The sequence below is a fragment of the Balaenoptera ricei genome, chromosome 21 (genome assembly GCF_028023285.1).
Source record: "Balaenoptera ricei isolate mBalRic1 chromosome 21, mBalRic1.hap2, whole genome shotgun sequence".
NCBI lineage: Eukaryota > Metazoa > Chordata > Mammalia > Artiodactyla > Balaenopteridae > Balaenoptera > Balaenoptera ricei.
Window position 1 is genome coordinate 35,990,050 of NC_082659.1, and position 24,427 is coordinate 36,014,476.

Below are 24,427 nucleotides of genomic sequence, written 5' to 3' on the forward strand. Positions count from 1 at the left end.
GATTATCCAACTCTGATCAAAGTTTTTGGGTGGGAGAAATTTGATGACACCAGATGAAGTCTAGGGAATCTCCTTACAGTCTCTTTTATCCATTGTTCCTTATAAACAAACCATCAGCAGAAAGACCTGAACAAGTCTACTAAACCTGAATAGATAACTAATTCATTTCAGCATAAACAAGCGAAAAATATTATGTTCGTACATTGAAATTAAGTGAGATAATTAACATATCACCACTGGGAAGATTTTAAATCTCTGGGAGATGAGGCAACATCCCGTAAAAAACCAAATAATTGCTAACAAAAATAAAAAGCAAGCAATTAAATCAACCTTCTCACCTCCTATCAAGGAAGTGCCAATATTCTCTCCTTTACATGACATATGCAAACTTGAATGGTAATTATTTCCTGGCAACTCCAGAAAGAGCAGGAAACAGGCTACGGCCAAGCTAAGAGCTGAAAACCATTCACGTGCTTTTCTAGTCATATCAGGAAAACGGAGATTCATCATTTTGACTTGGGCTTCACCTTGTTCTGAAGTTGGCGGTGAGTGGCCTCTGTCATTCCCTGTTTTCTGTTTCTAGGGAACAACATTAGGGGAAGAGTCATCCCAGGGAGGACCAGGGGGGAGGAGGGAGATTTTAACATCCCTGATTTTCTTATCCAGTTGTGGTAACTTACATGGGGATAAGTTGCACCCTGGAACCTTTCCCCCCTTTCTCCAAGTAGCCCAGGGACCAGTGTCAGAGTCACCCTCCTACCTGCCCACTCCAGGAGCAAGAAGACAGAGTAAGGTGTGCCTACGAGCTTCCAGACTGACCTCTGATTCGTGCAGAAGAGAATACAAAAGAATAAACCCTTCCCCAAACTCTCCCAAATATCTCCCTGAAGAACTCAATATGCTCTTTAAAATCATTATTTTTCAACGGGAGCCTTTCCCAGTAGAAAGAACGGGAACAGTTAGGGGGGAGCTACAGGCCTGGGACTGACAGGTACCTGCTTGAGCCACACGTTTGTTGTCATCAACTGATTCTTCTCATCCTAAGAGAATGAAAATTAAATTCAAATTAAGTGAAACTGTGTATTGGATTTTTTTTTTTTTGTCCGAGACTTCCTGAGTCTTACCTTTGAGGGGTCCAAACTGAAGAAGTTAAATGGCATTGAGAGGTATTATGCATATTTTGCTTAAAATGAAAAATAATAATTAGAGCAAGTAGTAGTTCACTGTGGTGATATTTATATAAAATTGCATAACCGAAGGCATGGTAAGGGTGTGAAGTAGAATGAAGTATTAGCTAAATGGGAGATGGGCTTTGCATGATTTTCTAGAAGGAATCCTGGGCGTTGAGTCAGCTGGGGTGGACGCATGTGTGCACTTGTGGTGGGGTGGAGGATTTGGGCAATGGCAGAGGATTATTCTGCGACTTTGGGGACCACGGCAGAATGATTCTGCAGAATCGGGGTTGTTGAAGTTCATGGATTTCCCCAGGGACATCATGGCAGAAATGTGAGCCCGACAGGAAAATTAGAGAATGTTAAGGTGTGGCGTGTCAGGGAAAGGTATGGGGTCCTGAGGGGATCCGGGAGGGGTTGGGGTCACCCAGGCACTCACTCTGGTGCTGTCACCATCTGCTGTCCCTCCCCGCAAGCACCCCTGCCAGCCCTGGCTCAGCCCCACCTCTGCAGCCCTGCCCCTCACCCTGATGCTCACCTTGGTGGCTCCAGCAGAACTGCCAAGGGTGATGCCCTCCTAGCAGGCACATCCCCCCACTTCCCCCAGGGAAAAAGTCCCTCCTCCACGCCACCCACGCCCCGCCAACAGTGTTGCAATGAAAATGACATTCTCGTTCTTTCCGCGGGTCATTTCACTGGCTTCTTGGGGCAGGTTTTATTTTTAAAACTGAAATGGCAGACATGGGGAAAGAAAACAAAATCAAATGTTAGCCTCGAGAATGGGTGAAGGAATGCATGTTCTTTGCAGCTGAGGGCCAAAGATTACTCACCACATCTACCAGCTGAGATATTTTCAACCCAAAATATACTTTTATGGTGTCATTAGAGTGTAATACAGGGCGAACCCATTTCTGGTAACCTTGGAATAAATGTCTGAGCAGCGCATCTTCTTCTTCGGCTATGGACCTGAATCCTGCGGCCGCTGTAAGACATGAGGGGACCCGAATTAACCGGGGAGGCGGGATGGCTGGGTCCACATTCTCCAGCCGGACATCGTGTATTTCTAAACAGCCTGATTCAGCAGAGGCAGGGTTGAGGCTACAAGGGTCCTCTGTAAACATTCTCCTTACCCACCCCAGCTCCCTCCCCAAACGCACCGCTCAAAGTAGACTCTCATTCTATTTCTTTAATGTTGTATCTGGATGAGGCGATGGATGGTCACTGAACTTATTGTGGTCATCCTTTCATGACGCATGCAAGTCACATCATTATGCTGTGCCTCCTAAACTTCCACAGGGCTATATGGCAATTACACCCCAATAAAACTGGAAGAAAAAAATAATTAAAAGTAGACTCTATACTTTACCCAGAGCTTTGCCTTCTTACAGGACTTTCTCATCAAGAGGTCGACACCTTGACCCCAGAAGGATCATTCACAGCCACGTCTTGCCCCGTGACCCTCTCCTGACGGAAGCGGTCTCTGCCTGCTTGCACTGTCCATCACTGCGCCTGGTCTGGCCCCTTCACATCCCTCATCACAATTTGTCATGCATCTGTCCCTGTCTGTCCTCCCCTCGGGTTTCACGATGGCAGGCACAGTATCTCTGCTATTTGGTGATGTTCATCCAGCACCTAGCACAGTGTCCGGCCACAGCAGGAGCTCATTTGATGTCTACTTAATGAATGAACCAATGAAGGGAGAGCCAGGCCATTTTCCATACGTTCAGCACATGTTCACAGAACACCTACCGCATGCCCCGCAGGTTCCCTCCCTTCCTCCTGGGGAAGTTCTCCCTTACGGAGAGCTTCCCTGGCCAAGAACCAGGTTCTAACAACAACTCTTTTCCGCCCCAAGTGTACAAAAGCCTAAGAAACACCCTAATTTCAAGCTTTAACACTCAAGTTGAAGAAATGGTTTAGGAACATGGTCTAGAGGTAAGTTTTGTTTCCTTTCAGTGCTATGCTATCCAATTTCAAACCAGAAAACTCTTTGTTGTTTTAAATATGGTCCCTTTTCTCCTCTGTCCAGCACCCTCTGAAATCCTACAATGACTCATTCTGCACCATCCGCTTTCCCATAGAAAACCTCTTCTTCCCACTGAGAGACACACGTGGCTGGCAAGGTCACATGCAAGACACACCCGCACGTTTACCCAATGAAAACCCAGAGAGTCTTAGTGGGAAGAAAAGCAAAATCGCACACATGCTCCACATGTGCATGAGACCTTCACTTTACTGGGGAGTCGTGATTCAAAATGTAATTCGGAATGCTCCTCCTGGGGTGAGCAGGGCGCGGATACGAGGGGCTGCGTGCCGTGGCTGTCCCCACCCTTTCTCTTCCGCTCTAGAAAGCTGGTGAAGATGAAGATGCTGAGGGGTGGTAGAGGTGTAACCTTGTGTCTGTGCTTATTGACTCAAAAGCCTAACGGTTCTCAAACTTCAACACGTCAACTACTCTTAGCCAGCAGAGAGGCATCAAGAAGCAGGTCAGCGGGTGGCAGCCAGGACAGCCCTCTGTACTGGCCCTAAAACCTTCCTGGAAATGTGGGCAGTGGGAGGATAGGGAATTGAAATTCCCCGAAGCCTCTGAGGGAAGAGGCTGAACTTCCCGAATTCCCTACCCACACCTGGGCTTAGCTTCCTAAGCAGCGCGGCAGCTCTGACGGCTTCCCAGCTCCTCCCGGGGCACCACCCTGATCTCAGACTCCATCATCTCCCTCTTGGATTCGTGTGCTGCCTCCTAATTGCTTCACTCTTGCCCCTTTTATAGTCCATTTTCCAGCAGCTAGACCATTGCTTAAAAGCAGAAGAGGATTATGGCAGTTTCCTGCTCAACCACCCCCACCATGGTTTCCCATCAAACTTAGAAAAACACCCCCAGTTCTTACCGTGGCCTCCCAGGCCCTAGAGAGTGCCCCCCCTCCCCCACCCTGGCCTTGCCCCTCGTCCCCAGGCCTCAGCCCGTCGGCACGTTTCAGAACTTGCCCGGGAAGCTCCTGCCCTGGGGAGCCCACCCTCACCCCCTCACGGTGCCCTGCCTTGCTCACGTCTCCTCCTCAAGAGGTCACTGAGGTTACACCATCTAAGGATCCCTCCCCACACTGCGTATGCACTTCTATCCTGTACCTTTAAATGTGGGCACCTCATCCCGCATCGGCGCTCCTGATGGTGCTGTGTGCCCATCTGCTTGTTGTCTGGCTCCCCTACGCATGCCAGCTCTCAGGACAGGGCCGGCAACGTGGCTGCCGAGCTGGTAACAGCGCAGTTACTTGGCATGTGTTTGCCGAGTAGCCTTGGAGAGTTTGGCCGGAGCTGGACCCCCCAGGAGAAGGAGGAGCAGGGGGGCCGCAGCTGTCCCCCACGCCCGCCGCCCCCCTCCCTGTGCAGGCAGCCCCTCCCCTAAGGAGGAAAACGCTGTGTGCTGGGCTCCGCGCTGGGCCTGCAAGTACCTGCCCGCCAGCTACTCGGCCTTCTTCCCTGTACACGTGCTAACTCCACTCAGGAGCCGCGGCGCCAGCTTCAACCCCCCCCTCGTGGCTCCCCTCCAGCCAGGACGCCGTGACCTTCCTCAGTCCCTGCGTCCCAGCTCAGCCATGAGAGCAAGTCACTGAGGACAACATCTCATGATGGTTGAGGTACACCAGGAAGGCTGAGGACAACTGCACGATGTCTGAACCAGCACACACACGCCACACACACCACATACAACACACCACACACTACACACCACACATACACACCCCATACACATAATACACACACACCCCATACACACACTCACACACACACCATACACATAACACACACACCACACACACACTCACACACACACCATAAACATAACACACACACACCACACACACCACATACAACACACCACACACTACACACCACACACACACGCCCCATACACATAACACACACACACACCCCATACACACACTCACACACACACCATACACATAACACACACACCACACACACACTCACACACACACCATACACATAACACACACATGCCACACACACCACACCACACACACACACCACACACTACACACCACACACACACCCCCATACACATAGCACACACACACACCCCATACACACACTCACACACACACCATACACATAACACACACACACCATACACACACTCACACACACACCATACACATAACACACACACACCATACACACACTCACACACACCATACACATAACACACACACACCACACACACCACATACAACACACCACACACACACACCCCATACACACACCATACACATAACACACACACCACACACACCACACCACACACACACCACACACTACACACCACACACACACACCCCATACACATAACACACACACACACCATACACACACACACACACCATACACATAACACACACACACCATACACACTCACACACACACCATACACATAACACACACACACCATACACACACTCACACACACACCATACACATAACACACACACCACACACACCACACCACACACACACCACACACTACACACCACACACACACACCCCATACACATAACACACACACACCATACACACACTCACACACACCATACACATAACACACACACACCACACACACCACATACAACACACCACACACACACACCCCATACACATAACACACACACACCCCATACACACACTCACACACACACCATACACATAACACACACACACCACACACACCACACCACACACACACCACACACTACACACCACACACACACACCCCATACACATAACACACACACACACCATACACACACTCACACACACTCACACACACACCATACACATAACACACACACACCATACACACTCACACACACACCATACACATAACACACACACACCATACACACACTCACACACACACCATACACATAACACACACACCATACACACACCCACACACACACCATACACATCACACACACACCCCATACACACACTCACACACACACCATACACATAACACACACATCACACACACACCACACACTACACACCACACACACACACCCCATACACATAACACACACACACCACACACACCACATACAACACACCACACCCTACACACCACACACACACACCCCATACACATAGCACACACACACACACCCCATACACACACACACACACCATACACATAACACACACACCATACACACACTCACACACACCATACACATAACACACACACACCATACACATAACACACACACACCATACACACACTCACACACACACCATACACATAACACACACACACCACACACACCACATACAACACACCACACACACACGCCCCATACACATAGCACACACACACACACCATACACATAACACACACACACACACACACACACACACACACATACACACACACCCCATGGGCTTATTAGCTGGGACGGCCCTGCAGTGTCATGATTTTGGACATGTGAGAAGGATCCTAAGACTGCACCTTGGACCTTCCTTCCTGGCAGGATAACTTTACTGTCAGTTTGGAGGCAGTGGGAGTTGCATGTTGGGAAGGATCTCCTAAGACTATGACCTGACCTCCCCAGCCCCTGCCACCCCCAAAGCCACCCCCTCTGTGAGGACAGCTGGACCCTGCTCTTCACCAGCGTCCAGAGGGAAGCGAGCAGATCTGCTCTCAGAGACCTGTGTGTTTGTTTTGACCCTGTTGCCCATGTCAGAGGGTAAGCTGCCATCTGAGTCAAGGAGGCAAAGGCGTAGCTCTGTACTGGCTCTTACGGACTGGATGTGTGTCCCTTCAAATCCATACGTTGAAGCCCTAACCCCCAGTGTGACTGCATTTGGAGACAGGGCCTCAAAAGAGGCAATTAAGGTTCAATCAGGTCATCAGGGTGGGGCCCTAGTCCGATAGGATTGCAGAACTCATAAGAAGAGGAAGAGAAACCAGAGATCTCTCCCCAGGCAAGCACAGAGGAAAGCCCATGTGAGGACACAGCCAGGAGGCAGCAGTTTACAAGCCAGGAAGAGAGCTCTCACCAGAAACCGAGTTTGCTGGCACCTTGATCATGGACTTCTAACCTCCAGAACTGTGAGAAAATAAATTTCTGTTAAGTCACCCAGTCTGTGGTATTTTGTTATGGTGGCCTGAGCTGGCTAGTACAAATCTGCATTGCCCAAAACAGACCTTACCAAAAAAGAAAAGAAAAAGGCCAAAGGTTGAATGTTTTCTGCCTAGTATCTTCCCCAAAATAGAAGCTGAAGTCACTGATGTTATTGGAGCAGATGTAGAGACAGGCCCAAAACTGTTTCTGGTTTGTTCTTCTTGTAAAATAGAATGTTATGAGGAAGGGCAAGGGCTTCCATGTTGATTCTTTGAGGCTAAGGCCTCAGTAAACATTAGATGACTTTAAGTGAATGAGCGAATGAATGAATAAATGCACAAAAGCCTATAACGGCACTTTCTGTGCATGGGAGACCAGCTCACGGCTCCAGAGGATTTGGAACCACAGATGTTCTCAGGATTTCCAGGACAAGTGGTCTCTTAAGAAATAAATGGATTCCTTCTAAAATACGACACAAGTGAACGTATCTACAAAACAGAAACAGACTCACAGACATAGAGAACAAACTTGTGGTTGCCAAGGTGGGTGGGTAGGGGAGGGGTGGAGTGGGAGTTTGGGATTAGCAGATGCAAACTATGATATAGAGGATGGATAAACAACAAGGTCCTACTGTGTAGCACAGGGAACTATATTCAATATCCTGGGATAAACCATAGTGGAAAAGAACATGAAGAAGAATATATACATGTATAACTGAATCACTTTGCTGTGCAGCAGAAATTAACACAACATTGTAAATCAACTATACTTCAGTAAAATTTTAAAAATACATTAAGAAAAAAGTGGATTCCTGAAAAGTTGTGTGTAAACCAAATTTTTGCAAATGGACTTCTATTTCAGCTTAATTAGACAAGACCACTATTCTAAGATACATCTCAGTGATTCATTGACAAGTCAGGAAACTGCTCTTGGAAGATGAGTGAGTCTCCCACCCCCCTCTGCCATGGGAGTTTGAAGTCCCCAAAGTCAGCTTCCTAGGGGAGGGACGGGAGGACATTTGTACTCGTAAATAATTTCAGCATTAACTAAAGAGGAAGGAAAGAGAAATGGTAAAGACATGAAGACAACAGAGCCAGAAGGGACTTTCATGGTGATGCGAGCCCCTCATTTTACGGGTGCAGACCCAGGGGACCTGCGAGGGGTCACCCAGCGAATGGGAGGGGGGGGCGGGCTGGTCTTCTGAATCCCAAGCTGCCATCTTTCCACCGTCCCATGAAGTTCACTGAGGACTGAGGAGGCAAAAGACTGTTCCCTCCGCCGTGGTCTTACTGCCACATGAAAACCGCTCCCACAGTTCACGTCTATGAGCACATACTGGTTGTTGCTGCTCTTTCTGCTGTTGTGTTGTCAGCGCTGTATTCTCCAAACTGTTGCTTCAAGCTGTCTGTCGCGGGGAAGCATGGTGCTCTACAACCAGGTCCCGGGGAGTACTTATTTGGTCAAGGGGACACACTCGGCCCTGCTGAGGGTGCTCTGTAATCGCCCACCCCGCCTCCCCGGAACCTCCCTCTGCTGCAGGTGGCACCTGGCAGGCTGCTTTGCTGCGGGGTTCGTTGGGGGGACTCTTGAACGGGCGCTGCTCTGGGGTCGTTCTCTGGGGAGGGGGACGTCCAGTGTTCTACAGTCACAGAGCAGAGCCACCCTGCTTCAGACCGGACAGGGGTCTCCCCGCATTCCCCTGCAGCCCCTCCGCAAAACACACACACACACACAACACACACACACACAACACACACACACGACACACACTAGGTCTAACGCACATCTTCAGAGGATGTGTGCTGCCTGTTAGAGATGCTTTTCACCATGTCTTTTGGTAAAAAAGGAATTTTCGTTTCTTCCTGAAACATCTTTCTCTCCCATTCTTCTCTTCTCCCTACTTAAGTTTTTAATCCTTTTTTGCTTCCGTGCTGCGCTGCTTGGGGGATCTTAGATCTCCAACGAGGGATTGAACCAGTGCCCTCAGCAGTGAGAGCGCAGAGTCCTAACCACTGGACCACCAGGGCAGTCCCATCCCTACTTAATCTTTGTCTCATTTTTCTTTGTCAAAATCTTTCCCTTGGGACCAGACAAGCGGCCCCGCAGGCAGAGGACAAGAAGAGGGAGAACCAGACAGTACATGTGGACAGACGGACAGATGGACAGACAGAGATGCAGCGCCCTGCCTGATTCCAGTGATTTCCTCCACGTGGAACCGGGCTGGGGCAGAGCTGCAGGACGGTGCGCTGCTCTTGGCTCCGCACACCGAGTCTCCTGCCAAACTCATCACTCATTAGAACAAGAGTCCAATGAATATTTATTCAACGTTGAGAGGCCCTGGACTCAGACCCAGAGACGAGAGGTCTGGTCCTGATTCCAGGCTGTGTGACCTCAAGCAAGACCTTTAGCCTCTCCCAGTGAAAATAGGGAGCGGTGATGGGGAAGGTCCAGCCACTCACACGCCCAGCGCTTCTGGGCTCTTTACGTCCATGAGACAGCCACAAACGTGACCTCTTAATGCCAACATCTGCTGCTCCAAAGGTACACAGAGAGCTCAAGATTGAGATGTGCCCTTGATTCGAGAACAGCCCTTCACACCTGGCTGCAGCAGAGAAGGCATCCAGGTGATGGTGACCAAAGCTACCCCGGGACAAGACACTCCCTGGGAGGAGCTTAGGGCTCTCTCGACCCCAGTGAGTGGAATCACGACAGATCTGGATGGGGCGCCCAGAAACAGCTTGAGACAAATTTTTCTTTGGAACCCACGACTTGAGTTTCTGGTCTCTTTATTCTTCATGCTCCTGTGTCCTTACCTTTCTTCAGGTGCTCAGACCCTCTGCTCTCTCCTCACCCCCATATCAACAACTGCTTTCAGCAAAATTTTGACAAACTCTCTTATACCAAAGTATAAATAATTGATAAAACTTAATAGATGATAAAAATACAATAAACTAGTGAATATAACAAAAAAGAAGCAGACTCACAGATATAGAGAACAAACTAGTGGTTACCAGTGGGGACAGGGGAGGGGTATCATGGGGTAGGGGATTAAGATGAACAAACTATTAGGTATAAAATAAGCTACGAGGATATATTGTACAACACGGGGAATATAGCCAACATTTTATGGTAGCTATAAATGGATTATAACCTTTAAAAATTGTGAATCACTATATTGTACACCTATAAGTTACATAATATTATAAAGCAACACTACTTCAATAAAAAAACTTAATGGATGAAACTTCCCATGATTATTTACTATTTTATTGAAAACAATACCATTGTTTATCCTCAGCTAGGAGAGTAAAGAAGTAATTGAAGAATTTCAAACCTCAGCAAGTATGGTTGGGAGAGGCGTATTTTTTGTTTGACACCTTTTGGTATATTTGGGGTTTGCCTTTCATTATCATCACCTCGTCCAAAAAAAAATCATACCACAAATAGCCTCTTCTGCCGACACGCAGAGCTAGTCCTCAGGGTGGACTCAAATAATAAATATTTCATGGCTTCCTGCTAGCATGAGAGTTTCTTAAAACAACCTAGTTTTATTCCTCCTTGCATCCCACATACTGGAACGATTACTACAATATGGTAGATCTTCAATAAATATTTTTTTGAATGAATAACACACATCATCAGGTGGAAAGAGTGATGGGAAGATGAAGAAGACACAGTCCCTATTTCTGGGAGCAGACACAAAGCGTGGCCATGACAATGATCCTGCCACCAAAACCAGAAATGCAGAGATGAGGGCTTGTCCCTTGTAATTCAAAAAAGGTAGTCTTGTGTAACAAAAAGAAACTATTTTCTTTACAATGAGTAGCAAAGTTAAAGAACTTAAGGAAAGGTGGTGCAGATCTAAAAATAGCAATAGACTCCAGTGGATCTAGAACTACTCACAAATTCCAGAGTTACTGCCGGTTACTACATGGATTTGTTATAGATCAGTGACGGATGTATACAGCTCAGTCTACATTCCCAAACTCTTGCAGCCCACACAGGAAGACGGGGACCAGGCCCTCCTCCGATTCCAACTTTCTGTATAACTTACAATGCACAGAGGAGGGGGCAGAGGTGAACCAGAGGGTGGTTTCTCTGTGGGCGGAGTGGTAGGAATCAATTCTTTCATAGGAAATAGGATGCTCTCGTAATTAAGGCAGAAAAACACCAGACATTAATTGTACAGAAACTGATTACTATTTTCATGATTAATTGCATGCTAAAACACACAGAAGTTGATTATTATTTTTATGATTGGCAAGTTGCACTTAAGACTTTGCAGAGACCAAATTTAGTGATATTTGAAAGTGGGTTTGCCACTCTCTGCACTTAGAAATGACTGTGTGTTTCTGAGCCCCAGGTACGTAGCAAAGGCTACATTTTTGAAGATATAATGACATTCAGGTGTGTGTGCCTCACAGCCTTATGACTTTTAATTCCAGGATTTATTTCAGGACTTGGGCAAATCTATCTCAGTGCCTCTGGTTCTCTACCTGAAAATTACAATAATCAGATGTGGCAAAAATACTAGTGACAAATAAATACAAATTGCTAAAGGAATAACACTGTTTTCTCACCATCTGGCTCCTAGCTCTGTATGGTTTCTGGTGTCATGGAAGAGCTTTCTGTTCTTAAGTTACAGGAAAAGTGAAATGATTCCAAAACCCAGAAAACTGGCAGGAGACAATGACCATTTTTCCCTAAACTTTTCAGTTATTTTCTCCCTCTTTCCTTTTCACTCTCTCTCCTTTTATTTGCCCTCATCCTTTATTAGGAATTCCTCTATTTTCTGGTGGATAATAGTCACAGAAAACTCACACAGGTCTATAGACGTTTGATATATATTTCGTTTAATTCTGATGTACATACATACTGAATATACCTACATACACAAATTTGTGAAGCTATTTCTATGTCTACATGACTTTTTGGATAATTATCTGCACATAGATATAGTGATTGTTAATAGATAGGATATTAAAATGTTGATATAGTCAATTCCTATGCTAAATATTTTAACAATTCTCTGAGTACCATTCAGTGCATTTGGTAAGATTTTCCCTGCTTTTATATCTTCGTACCAAGCTGATAACGATTCAAAAGGAATAACACAATAAATGACAAAAGCATAAACATTATGGAATTCATAGATATGATTCCTTTAGCAATATACAGATTTCATAGACTTACTCATCGGAGCCACATTTTAAAGGTTATCCTAAAGATACCTACACATTACATTTTGTAATTCTAACATTATCAGCACTAACAATGATCAAGTCTTCATTTATTTTAGCTTGAGCTTACCTGAGCTGGTGACACTGAGGGCGATGAGCACCGGGATGAAGTCTGCCAGCATCGTGATGTCAGCTTGAGAAAGATAATTCCTTCCTTTTTCACAACAGGGTATTTCCATCGGAAAGGACAAGAAAATGCAGTGCTTCAAACTTCAGAGCGGAACCCGGGGAAAGTGGACACCTGGAGAGGGTAAAATAGGGTCGAACCAGCTCACATCAGCACGATGTCTCTGAAAGTACACCTCATTGATTTCTAGTCAGCTGTCAGATCGTTTAAGTCGGAGAAATATCTCTGGGTCCTAACTCCTGACTTATTAATTCACTCTCTCGCAAAGAGATGCAGGGCAATGGAGAGAAGATGAACCCAGACAACTTCTGAATGTTCTGAGCTAGTTTTCTCATGGTTGGAGAGCTGTGTGAAAGGGAAAAACCACATATGAAAACATGCAGCATGGAAGCTAGTGAAAGTTTCTCCTACACAGTGTTCCTCCATCATCTTTCATTTTGGACTTGGAGCTTCAGAATAGTGAACACAAGGAGGTCAAAAGGTACAGACTCCCAGTTATAAAAACAAGCCCTGGGGATGTAATGTGCAGCATGGTGACTAGAGTTAACAATACTGTATTGCATATTTGAAAACTGCTAAAAGAGTAGATCTTAAAAGTTCTCATCACAGAAAACAAAGTTTGTAACCATGTGTGGTGATGGGTGTTAACTAGACTTACTGTGGTGGTCATTTCACAATGTATACAAATATCGAATCCTTACATTGTGCTCCTGAAACCAACATAATGTTATATGTCAATTGCACCTCAGTTTCAAAAAGGAATAATGACTATGTCCTTTAGGGTCATCATCTAGCGGTTCTCACGTGCTTTAAGGTCAGAGCATCCTCTGTGGTTTCCTGGAGGCGGCAGGTCCAGCGGACCCTCCACAGGAGAAAGGACAGTCGGAGTGTCATCTTGTTTACCACCCTTGGATTCATCTTGTTCACAGTTGGTCCGATTCTCACCTAGCTCAGTGCTGTCCACACGCAGAGGCCCTCAAGAAATGCAAATCTGGCAAGAGAAAGTTAGGGCTGGAAAGAGAAGAGGGCCAGGTGGGAGCAGAGTCACCCAATGGGGCCCCAGTTCTGGAGCAACACACTCCGGGCACTGACAACCGACCTGAGCTACACTGATTTAATCCAATTTAAAATTTCCCTGTATCTCATTCAAGTCCCCAGCGTGTGCATTAGCAACTTCCAAGGTGACGCTCAGCAAGGTACCAGCAGAGAATCCAAACAGCCCTGGCCAAGGAGGGGGAGGCAGGACTGCATCCCCTTGTCCAACCCCCTCTCCGCTCCTCCCTCAGAGACCCCCTCACACCATGCGGCTGTCCCCTCCCCAGACCACGGGCTCCTGAGAACGGGCTGTGTCCTCTTATCCTCTCTCCATGACATCCCCAGCGCCTATCGCTTGTGAATGCTTCAGAACGAAGAGGAAGGAAACAATTAGACATTGATTTCCTATCCATCTGATTGCGTTCCAGGCCCGCAGTGAATTTACAACTGTCTCAGGAATCAATTAGCCACTAACCCAAGGGTGCAGGAAGTATCACCTTTCTTTATTTTCAATAAATCAAATAAAATGGAGCTTGCCATTCCACTGAGCTGGCAGGAAATTCTGTCTGTGTCATTACAGGAATTCCAGCCCCTTGCCTAGGGTAGCAAAAGAATTGGGAAGGCTTTTGTGGCCCCCCAAACACAAGCAGGCCTGTAGCCTCCAGTCCGTCTTGACCACAGCAGAGGGTCAGTGGCCGGCCACATTTTGCTACCCTTTCCTGGTCAGGAAGTCTGGGTGACAGGATTCCCCAGTGGCTGGTCCCCGCTGCTGGAGGGACCGGCCAGTCTCTGGAAATTTCTGGCCTATCTCCCTTTACAGCCCCCTTTCCCCCTGAAAAGACACTCCCCTTGTCTCCATCCTGCTCTAGAAACCTCAAATAATCTCTTCAGTGAGTTTAGACTCTTGGTGAAAGCGGACATCAAACAAATAGGAAGAGAGGTTGTCTTCAAGGGGCTTCTGCCTTTGGTCTCTACAAACGTAAGGAGCCCTAGCTCCATTCTTGGGAAATGTAGGGGAAAGAAAATTCCAGAGAACAAAACAAGTTCATATCCCCCAAATCATCCTGTTCTGAGCCAGTGTGTGCTCTTTCCCTCACCTGCTCTATAACCAATGATAAACGTCAGCTGGGTGACTGCCTGGGGTGCCGGAGTGGGTCCACCAAAGCAGAATAATCAGAAGGTCTCCATCGTCAACAGGGGACACGTTTGCATCCTGGGAGCCCGAGCAAACCTGCTGCTCCTCCATCACTGACCAAACATGCTCCCCGTGGGGAGTGAGCCTGCCCCTTCTGATGACGCGGGAACACCGCCCAGACCACTTCCAGGACAGACATCCTGAGAGCCACAAAACAAAACTGAAGGTGCCACGAAACAGATGTACTTTCACTTGAAGGTTTACAAAGTTATGATTAGTATTTTTTAAATGGTAAAAGTAGTATAATCTTAACAGTAAATTTTAAGAAGATTTATAATCCATCTTCCTAATCTAACCACCATCAAGGTGTTGGTCTATTTCCCTCCAGTGCACGTGCCCCTGTGGGTATGCACGCGTGCACACACACACACACATACATGCACACACAATCGCATAGTTGCTATCTAGTTTGTATACAAGTTTAGCCTTCAGCTGAACTGTTACTGACTATAATATAAAACTTGACATTATTAAAAAGGAGAATGTTTTGATATCGACTTTGAGAACAGAAGAAACTTTGAGAAAGTATTTCCTGATCTTTATGTAGACAAAAAGAATTGTAGACGCTTCCATAGTACAAATAAGTAACCTCAAGGCTAGTTGAGCAACCACAAACAAGAGTGTTGGTTAATAAATGATGCCAGCCTGGAAGGAGGTCTCCAGCGGTGGTCTCCCCTGTGGCAGCATGGCTCTGACACGTTTAAATCTCTCAAGTATTTTCTTAAAGGCATGGAAGATATGCTTATCAGTTTTGCAAATAACACAAAAATAAGAGGATCAGCTTGATTTCCAAGGTCCCTTCCAGTACTAAACCGTACAAGCTTGTCATCCACTGTGAGTGGTAGAATCAAGAGCCAGAAAAAGCTCTAAAGCCTGGGATGTTGGGCCCATATGAACAAGGTAGAATAGCTGAAAGTGACCACATTTCCGTAAATCGGGACAAAATATGTCTGTTACTGAGTTCAAGCTCACACTGCTCACCACATGACAAGCCAGTAAATTGAGAGATGAGATGCTGGGACAAGGACTAGTGACTTTACTCGGAAAGCCAGCAGACAGAGGAGACGGTGGACTAGTGTCCCAAAGAACCATCTTACCCCAGCTAGAATTCAGGCTGCTTTTATACTGAAAGGGGAGGGGGTGCGGCTAGTTGTTGTAAACTTCTTGGTGCTGGAATCCTTTGTTCTTGCTGCTGTCCCTGTAAGTCAGGTCACGATGTTCCTGTAAACCTCTAACAAGACAAATGTTATTCTCTGTTCTGCAACTTCTTACCTCTATGTGAATAAAAAGTCTTCAAAGGGTCTCTGACCCTTTGAAGGTCAGAGTCTTGAGAATGGGCCATCATGTATATTTCAGGTTTGTTCTTCTCTGTTACATGTCTTTCTTATTTAAGATTTTATTCTACCAAAAAACTTACAGAGTTAGAAACACTAAATTATACTGAGGTGTTCAATTAATGAGTTGCCTTTATCACAAAGAATACAATTACACAGCACTGAGTCTGCGGGTCCCTGTGAGAATGGCATCTGGGACACTGTCTTTGTTTAGGGCAATGTGTTTTAAGACAGTTAAATATGTTCATCCAGGGGGAGCTGGGAGACCCAGGGCCCAGAAAGGAGGTTTTATGAGAAAAATTAAAGGGCAAGGAGTTTAGATCAGAAAAAAATGTCTTAGGAAGCTTTCTGCTATGAAACGTTTCCACTCAATGGCTAACCCCTCTGCACCAACACCATTTTACAGGCGAGAAAACTGAGGCCCAGGGAGGTGGAGTCATTGTCTCGGGTAGAGTCGGGCCGGAATCATGTATGCTGCCCGCAGGCAGACTGTACCAGCTCATGGAGAAACGGGAGAGGGGAGGACACCCAACCTGCCTTCTGAAGGCCCATCCGTGCCATCCCTGCCCCGTCATCCATCAAAGAGGTCCCAGCCCTCTTCTCTGGGCCCTCCCTCCACCCTCGGTCATTCCTGCAGCCTGTCTGCCCACGTCTACCAGTGCCGCCCCGCTCGAGTTTCCGATGCGCACCCGCCAGCAGTGGGGATGTTGTGTGGGAGGGATGGGCGTTAGTGCTCACAGGAGTCAGAAGGGCTGGAATCTCAGTGCCTGAACTTGAAAATCTCATGCCCTCCAAAATAACCTCTCCTTTGAGAGCTAAAATTTCACCCTAAAGAGAATTCCTAATTTGACTTAAAACTTATAAAGAAGCTAATTTACGTTAACTTTAATAAGTTAACATAAATTAATTCTTTAATTTGGTTTAAAACTTACTAAATCCAAGACCCTGGGAGGGGCAAAGCCTCAACCCTGTTTCTTCCTCTGCACCTGTATGACATCCTCCCAGTAGTAACATTTCTCATTATCCGTAGCGATTTGAACATCATGGTTTTTAGGTGTGTCAATTTTTTTCCTGAGGTCGAAGGATGAAAGCCAAGGGCTCCTGGGAAGCTTTGCGGTCTCCCAGGTGGCGCAGCACAGAGACCAGGGCCAGCGGGGAGCCAGAGGCGCGCACATGGCGGTGCGGGGCTTGGGCGCCCCCTGTTGGACCGTCGATCAGACTGCAAGCTAAGGCCGACAGGCCCCTTTTAAAAGGAAGTATGCTTTAGACGTTGTTCCTTAAAATTTAACTTTAAAAATAAAATAAAAAATTTAAAAGGCTGCCTGAATCCAAAACTAAGCACTTGAAGGCAGTGGGGTGTTGGCGCGACAGCTCCACCCACCCACGCACGGCTCTCAAAGAAGGGCGCTCCGGACTCGGCCCGGAGAACTCGCTCAGGGGGTGAGTTGGTACCCCGCCCGCCCGTGGAGTGAGCCAAGCCCTGGAGCGGGAAGCGCCCACCGTCGGAACCCTGGCGTTTGTCCAGGAAGGGGGCGGGGAGGGGGTTAAACAGAAAGAAACCATCTCTAAACGCATCGATCACGCCAGCGTTCCCCAAACATACCTGTGCCTCCCAGCCATTCCGGGAGCTTTCGAGAAACACGAATTCCGGGATGCTTTCCCCGGGAGTTCTGGTTCGGTGGGTCTGGAACGGGGCCCGCGTGGTTTACAGACCACAGACCACCGACCGGTATCCTCTTCCAAGTTAAGGCACCACAAGGACCAGGAGAAAACACTTGATGACGGGGGAACAAACCACATTAAACCACCGCAAACGAGGAGGCGGGGCAGTGAGGGCCCAAAGCCCTGGTGGCCCTAGAAGCACCGTGTCCTCAGGAAGCCGGCTGTGACACGGGGAGGGGGGAGGAACCCCCGGGCTGAGGGGGGGCTTCTCATTGTTCTTCTGCTAAAAAAATGACTTAAGAAGACAGTTGAGGTGATACAAACACTTGACACTTCATGAAGTGGACGGTCTCCTTTTGGAAAACTGGGCAGAAGGCAGGAAGCTTTTATAGGATAAAGAATAAAAAACAAGGAAGAGAAAAATGGAAAACATCGGGTTGTCTGGGGCCCCAGCGTCAACCTGGTTTGGGATGAGAAGCCCAGAGTTGGCGTGGTGGGTGGGGACAGCTGACTGCATTTACCCTGAACATCCAGGTCAAGTGGGCCTTTACAGGGACGCGAAAGTTACCTACGTGCAATGGACCCCGGGCAGGAGAGGCTCCATCTTGGACCTAGAAATCTCCTTCAACACTGCCAATTTCATTCTTTTTTTTTTTTTTTTCACACACACACACACTGTATTTTATTTTTACAAGAGATAGACTGACACTAAGCATTGTACATGGATGACCACAACAAAAGCAACAATGATTGCAATTACCAAACATGAAACACACTCATACTATGTCATAATATTGACATTCAGTCCAGTAATCCTCCACTGTGACAACTCCTTTACTTTGCAGTGAAAATTGATTTGTATATTCTTTGCCTCTGAGTCCTTGTGGGATTTTTTTTTTTAATTCAAACAGAAAGTCACAAAAATTATACTCATCTTCATCAGTTCACTCAGTCCCATGTAATTAATTTTTTTTTTCATCTTGATCTTTTGTTAGCACTTTTATGAGTTCATCAGTTTTTCATTAGAGTTCTGAAAATGCTTATTCATTCAGTACGGCAGTACAGTCAGTTACCAGAAACCTGTACTTGTCAGAGTCTTTTCCATGAATTTCTTGAAGATGAAACCCTTTTATAGGAACATATTTGCAAAAGCATGAGAGTACACCCAGAACTGTCTGTAAATGACAAAAGACTTAAAAATGACCACGGTTAAAGATTTGATGAAAGTTCATAATAATGCAGTTGACAAGAAAATTAGTTATTTCTGAGATACACATTTTAAAGTAATAACTAGGATTATGACTTATAACATTATACCAGAACATATAAGATTTTTAGAAATTTCATGTAATGTTTGAAACATTTATATTAACATATTTCCACACAAATAACCCAATGAAAGTTTAGTATTAGTTGTTTTGTTTGTTTTTTTTATACTGCAGGTTCTTATTAGTCATCAATTTTATACACATCAGTGTATACATGTCAATCCCAATCGCCCAATTCAGCACACCACCATCCCCACCCCACTGCAGTTTTCCCCCCTTGGTGTCCATATGTCTGTTCTCTACATCTGTGTCTCAACTCTGCCCTGCAAACTGGCTCATCTGTACCATTTTATTAGGTTCCACATACATGCGTTAATACACGATATTTGTTTTTCTCTTTCTGACTTACTTCACTCTGTATGACAGTCTCTAGATCCATCCATTTCTCAACAAATGACTCAATTTCGTTCCTTTTTATGGCTGAGTAATATTCCATTGTATATATGTACCACATATTCTTTATCCATTCGTCCATCGATGGGCATTTAGGTTGCTTCCATGACCTGGCTATTGTAGATAGTGCTGCAATGAACATTCAGGTGCATGTGTCTTTTTGAATTACGGTTTTCTCTGGGTATATGCCCAGTAGTGGGATTGCTGGGTCATATGGTAATTCTATTTTTAGTTTTTTAAGGAACCTCCATATTGTTCTCCATAGTGGCTGTATCAATTTACATTCCCACCAACAGTGCAAGAGGGTTCCCTTTTCTCCACACCCTCTCCAGCATTTGTTGTTTGTAGATTTTCTGATGATGCCCATTGTAACTGGTGTGAGGTGATACCTCATTGTGGTTTTGATTTGCATTTCTCTAATAATTAGTGATGTTGAGCATCTTTTCATGTGCTTCGTGGCCGTCTGTATGTCTTCTTTGGAGAAATGTCTATTTAGGTCTTCTGCCCATTTTTGGATTGGGGTGTTTGTTTCTTTAATATTGAGCTGCGTGAGCTGTTTATATATTTTGGAGATTAATCCTTTGTCCGTTGATTCGTTTGCAAATATTTTCTCCCATTCTGAGGGTTGTCTTTTCGTCTTGTTTATGGTTTCCTTTGCTGTGCAAAAGCTTTGAAGTTTCATTAGGTCCCATTTGTTTATTTTTGTTTTTATTTCCATTACTCTAGGAGGTGGATCAAAAAAGATCTTGCTGTGATTTATGTCAAAGAGTGTTCTTCCTATGTTTTCCTCTAAGAGTTTTATAGTGTCCAGTTTTACATTTAGGTGTGTAATCCATTTTGAGTTTATTTTTGTGTATAGTGTTAGGGAGTATTCTAATTTCATTCTTTTACATGTAGCTGTCCAGTTTTCCCAGCACCACTTATTGAAGAGACTGTCTTTTCTCCATTGTCTATCTTTGCCTCCTTTGTCATAGATTAGTTGACCATAGGTGCGTGGGTTTATCTCTGGGCTTTCTATCTTGTTCCATTGATCTATGATTCTGTTTTTGTGCCAGTACCATATTGTCTTGATTACTGTAGCTTTGTAGTATAGTCTGAAGTCAGGGAGTCTGCTTCCTCCAGCTCCATTTTTTTCCCTCAAGACTGCTTTGGCTATTCGAGGTCTTTTGTGTCTCCATACAAATTTTAAGATGATTTGTTCTAGCTCTGTAAAAAATGCCATTGGTAATTTGATAGGGATTGCATTGAATCTGTAGATTGCTTTGGGTAGTATACTCATTTTCACAATGTTGATTCTTCCAATCCAAGAACATGGTATATCTCTCCATCTGTTGGTATCATCTTTAATTTCTTTCATCAGTGTCTTATAGTTTTCTTCATACAGGTCTTTTGTCTCCCTAGGTAGGTTTATTCCTAGGTATTTTATTCTTCTTGTTGCAAATGTAAATGGGAGTGTTTCCATAATTTCTCTTTCAGATTTTTCATCATTAGTGTATAGGAATGCAAGAGATTTCTGTGCATTAATTTTGTATCCTGCAACTTTACCATATTCATTAATTAGCTCTAGCAGTTTTCTGGTGGCAGTTTTAGGATTCTCTATGTATAGTATCATGTCATCTGCAAACAGTGACAGTTTTACTTCTTCTTTTCCAATTTGTATTCCTTTTATTTCTTTTTCTTCTCTGATTGCCGTGGCTAGGACTTCCAGAACTATGTTGAATAATAGTGGTGAGAGTGGACATCCTTGTCTCATTCCTGATCTTAGAGGAAATGCTTTCAGTTTTTCACCATTGAGAATGATGTTTGCTGTGGGTTTGTCATATATGGCCTTTATTATGTTGAGGTAGGTTCCCTCTATGCCTACTTTCTGGAGAGTTTTTATCATAAATGGGTGTTGAATTTTGTCAAAAGCTTTTTCTGCATCTATTGAGATGATCATATGGTTTTGATTCTTCAGTTTGTTAATATGGTGTATCATATTTATTGATTTGCATATATTGAAGAATCCTTACATCCCTGGGATAAATCCCACTTGATCGTGGTGTATGATCCTTTTAATGTGTTGTTGGATTCTGTTTGCTAGTATTTTGTTGAGGATTTTTACATCTATATTCATCAGTGATATTGGTCTGTAATTTTCTTTTTTTGTAGTGTCTTTGTCTGGTTTTGGTATCAGGGTGATGGTGGCCTCATAGAATGAGTTTGGGAGTGTTCCTTCCTCTGCAGTTTTTTGGAAGAGTTTGAGAAGGATAGGTGTTAGCTCTTCTCTAAATGTTTGATAGAATTCACCTGGGAAGCCATCTGGTCCTGGACTTTTGTTTGTTGGAAGATTTTTAATCACAGTTTCAATTTCATTACTTGTGATTTGTCTGTTCATATTTTCTGTTTCTTCCTGGTTCAGTCTTGGAAGGTTATACCTTTCTAAGAATTTGTCCATTTCTTCCAGGTTGTCCATTTTATTGGCATAGAGTTGCTTGTAGTAGTCTATTAGGATGCTTTGTATTTCTGCGGTGTCTGTTGCAACTTCTCCTTTTTCATTTCTGATTTTATTGATTTGAGTCCTCTCCCTCTTTTTCTTGATGAGTCTGGCTAATGGCTTATCAATTTTGTTTATCTTCTCAAAGAACCAGCTTTTAGTTTTATTGATCTTTGCTATTGTTTTCTTTGTTTCTATTTCATTTATTTCCGCTCTGATCTTTATGATTTCTTTCCTTCTGCTAACTTTGGGTTTTGTTTGTTCTTCTTTCTCTAGTTTCTTTAGGTGTAAGGTTAGATTGTTTACTTGAGATTTTTCTTGTTTCTTTAGGTAGGCTTGTATAGCTATAAACTTCCCTCTTAATACTGCTTTTGCTGCATCCCATAGGTTTTGGGTCGTCGTGTTTTCATTGTCATTTGTCTCTAGGTATTTTTTGATTTCCTCTTTGATTTCTTCAGTGATCTCTTGGTTATTTAGTAATGTATTGTTTAGCCTCCATGTGTTTGTCTTTTTTACGTTTTTTTCCTTGTAATTCATTTCTAATCTCATAGCGTTGTGGTCAGAAAAGATGCTTGATATGATTTCAATTTTCTTAAATTTACTGAGGCTTGATTTGTGACCCAAGATGTGATCTATCCTGGAGAATGTTCCGTGCGCACTTGAGAAGAACGTGTAATCTGCTGTTTTTGGATGGAATGTCCTATAAATATCAATTAAATCTATCTGGTCTATTGTGGCATTTAAAGCTTCTGTTTCCTTATTTATTTTCATTTTGGATGATCTGTCCATTGGTGTAAGTGAGGTGTTAAAGTCCCCCACTATGATTGTGTTACTATCGATTTCCTCTTTTATAGCTGTTAGCAGTTGCCTTATGTATTGAGGTGCTCCTATGTTGGGTGCATATATATTTATAATTGTTATATCTTCTTCTTGGATTGATCCCTTGATCATTATGTAGTGTCCTTCCTTGTCTCTTGTAACATTCTTTACTTTAAAGTCTATTTTATCTGATATGAGTATAGCTACTCCAGCTTTCTTTTGATTTCCATTTGCATGGAATATCTTTTTCCATCCCCTCACTTTCAGTCTGTATGTGTCCCTAGGTCTAAAGTGGGTCTCTTGTAGATAGCATATATATGGGTCTTGTTTTTGTATCCATTCAGCAAGCCTGTGTCTTTTGGTTGGAGCATTTAATCCATTCATGTTTAAGGTAATTATCAATATGTATGTTCCTATGACCATTTTCTTAATTGTTTTGGGTTTGTTTTTGTAGGTCCTTTTCTTCTCTTGTGTTTCCCACTTAGAGAATTTCCTTTAGCATTTGTTGTAGAGCTGGTTTGGTGGTGCTGAATTCTCTTAGCTTTTGCTTGTCTGTAAAGCTTTTGATTTCTCCATCAAATCTAAATGAGATCCTTGCCAGGTAATCTTGGTTGTAGGTTCTTCCCTTTCATCACTTTAAATAGATCATGGCACTCCCTTCTGGCTTGTAGAGTGTCTGCTGAGAAATCAGCTGTTAACCTTATGGGAGTTCCCTTGTATGTCATTTGTCGTTTTTCCCTTGCTGCTTTCAATAATTTTTCTTTGTCTTTAATTTTTGCCTATTTGATTACTATGTGTCAGTGCAGTCTCTCAGAGCGATCTGACACTGCCTCCTGGGCTTAAGTCCTCAGCAAGTCCCCCCAAAAAAGATGATTCTCAACTTTTAGTTGTGCATTTTTTTCAGTCAACAGCGACTGAGGTTTTAGGTTGTTTGTTAGTACAGGTACCATCAATCATCCTGACTGACAAAACGACATAATCAGAATTACAAACAAAAATATCCATCATATATATATATATATATTTATAAACAACAAAATAACTGAATTAACTGTCCAAAAAAGGGAGCTGGTTAAATAAAGGATGGTACACGATACAGCCATTAAGACACGTCTTTAAAATGATGCTAATGATATGGGGATATGATAAAAAGTGAACTTATTTTTTTTTATACTGCAGAGTAGTAACCAAAAAGTAATTGTAAAATAATTTAAGTACTTTGCTTAGAGTCTTTGAAGGGGATTTATGGATCACAGATTTTTTGTTTTTAATTCTCCCTTTCCCGTCTTACCACAGCACTTGCTCCCACACTTCCTTCTTCAAATATTCTTGCACAAAATCCCCGCCACTAGCCTACTTACCACTAGCCTCCCCTTCCTTTTTTCCCCAATACTGTACCCCCAAAACTAGAGGACAGTCCACCATGCAGAAAAGGAAGAATAGGTGGAAGGAGGGCAAGACTGCAAACAGTCACACATCAACAATGCTCACCCAGAACCTCTGGC

At 44.5% G+C, this 24,427-nt stretch overlaps 1 protein-coding gene across 5 annotated transcripts in view; it reads right to left on the reverse strand.

Annotated features, from left to right (window-relative positions):
* LOC132356455 (neuronal acetylcholine receptor subunit beta-3-like) overlaps positions 1–24,427 on the reverse strand; it is a 68,716-nt gene that overhangs the window by 13,373 nt on the left and 30,916 nt on the right. The window contains exons 3-6 of one of the 5 annotated variants that reach the window (XM_059909279.1): positions 13,485–13,671; positions 12,624–12,794; positions 2,003–2,154; positions 996–1,040 (exon numbers count right to left, since the gene is read on the reverse strand). In XM_059909279.1, coding sequence (XP_059765262.1) covers positions 996–1,040; positions 2,003–2,154; positions 12,624–12,732 — 306 coding nt within the window. In that variant the 5' untranslated portion in view covers positions 12,733–12,794; positions 13,485–13,671. Of the gene's footprint in view, positions 1–527; positions 580–995; positions 1,041–1,124; positions 1,184–1,710; positions 1,792–2,002; positions 2,155–12,623; positions 12,795–13,484; positions 13,672–24,427 lie in introns of those variants that run through there. The other 4 variants (XM_059909277.1, XM_059909275.1, XM_059909276.1 and 1 more) reach the window with 4 other exon arrangements.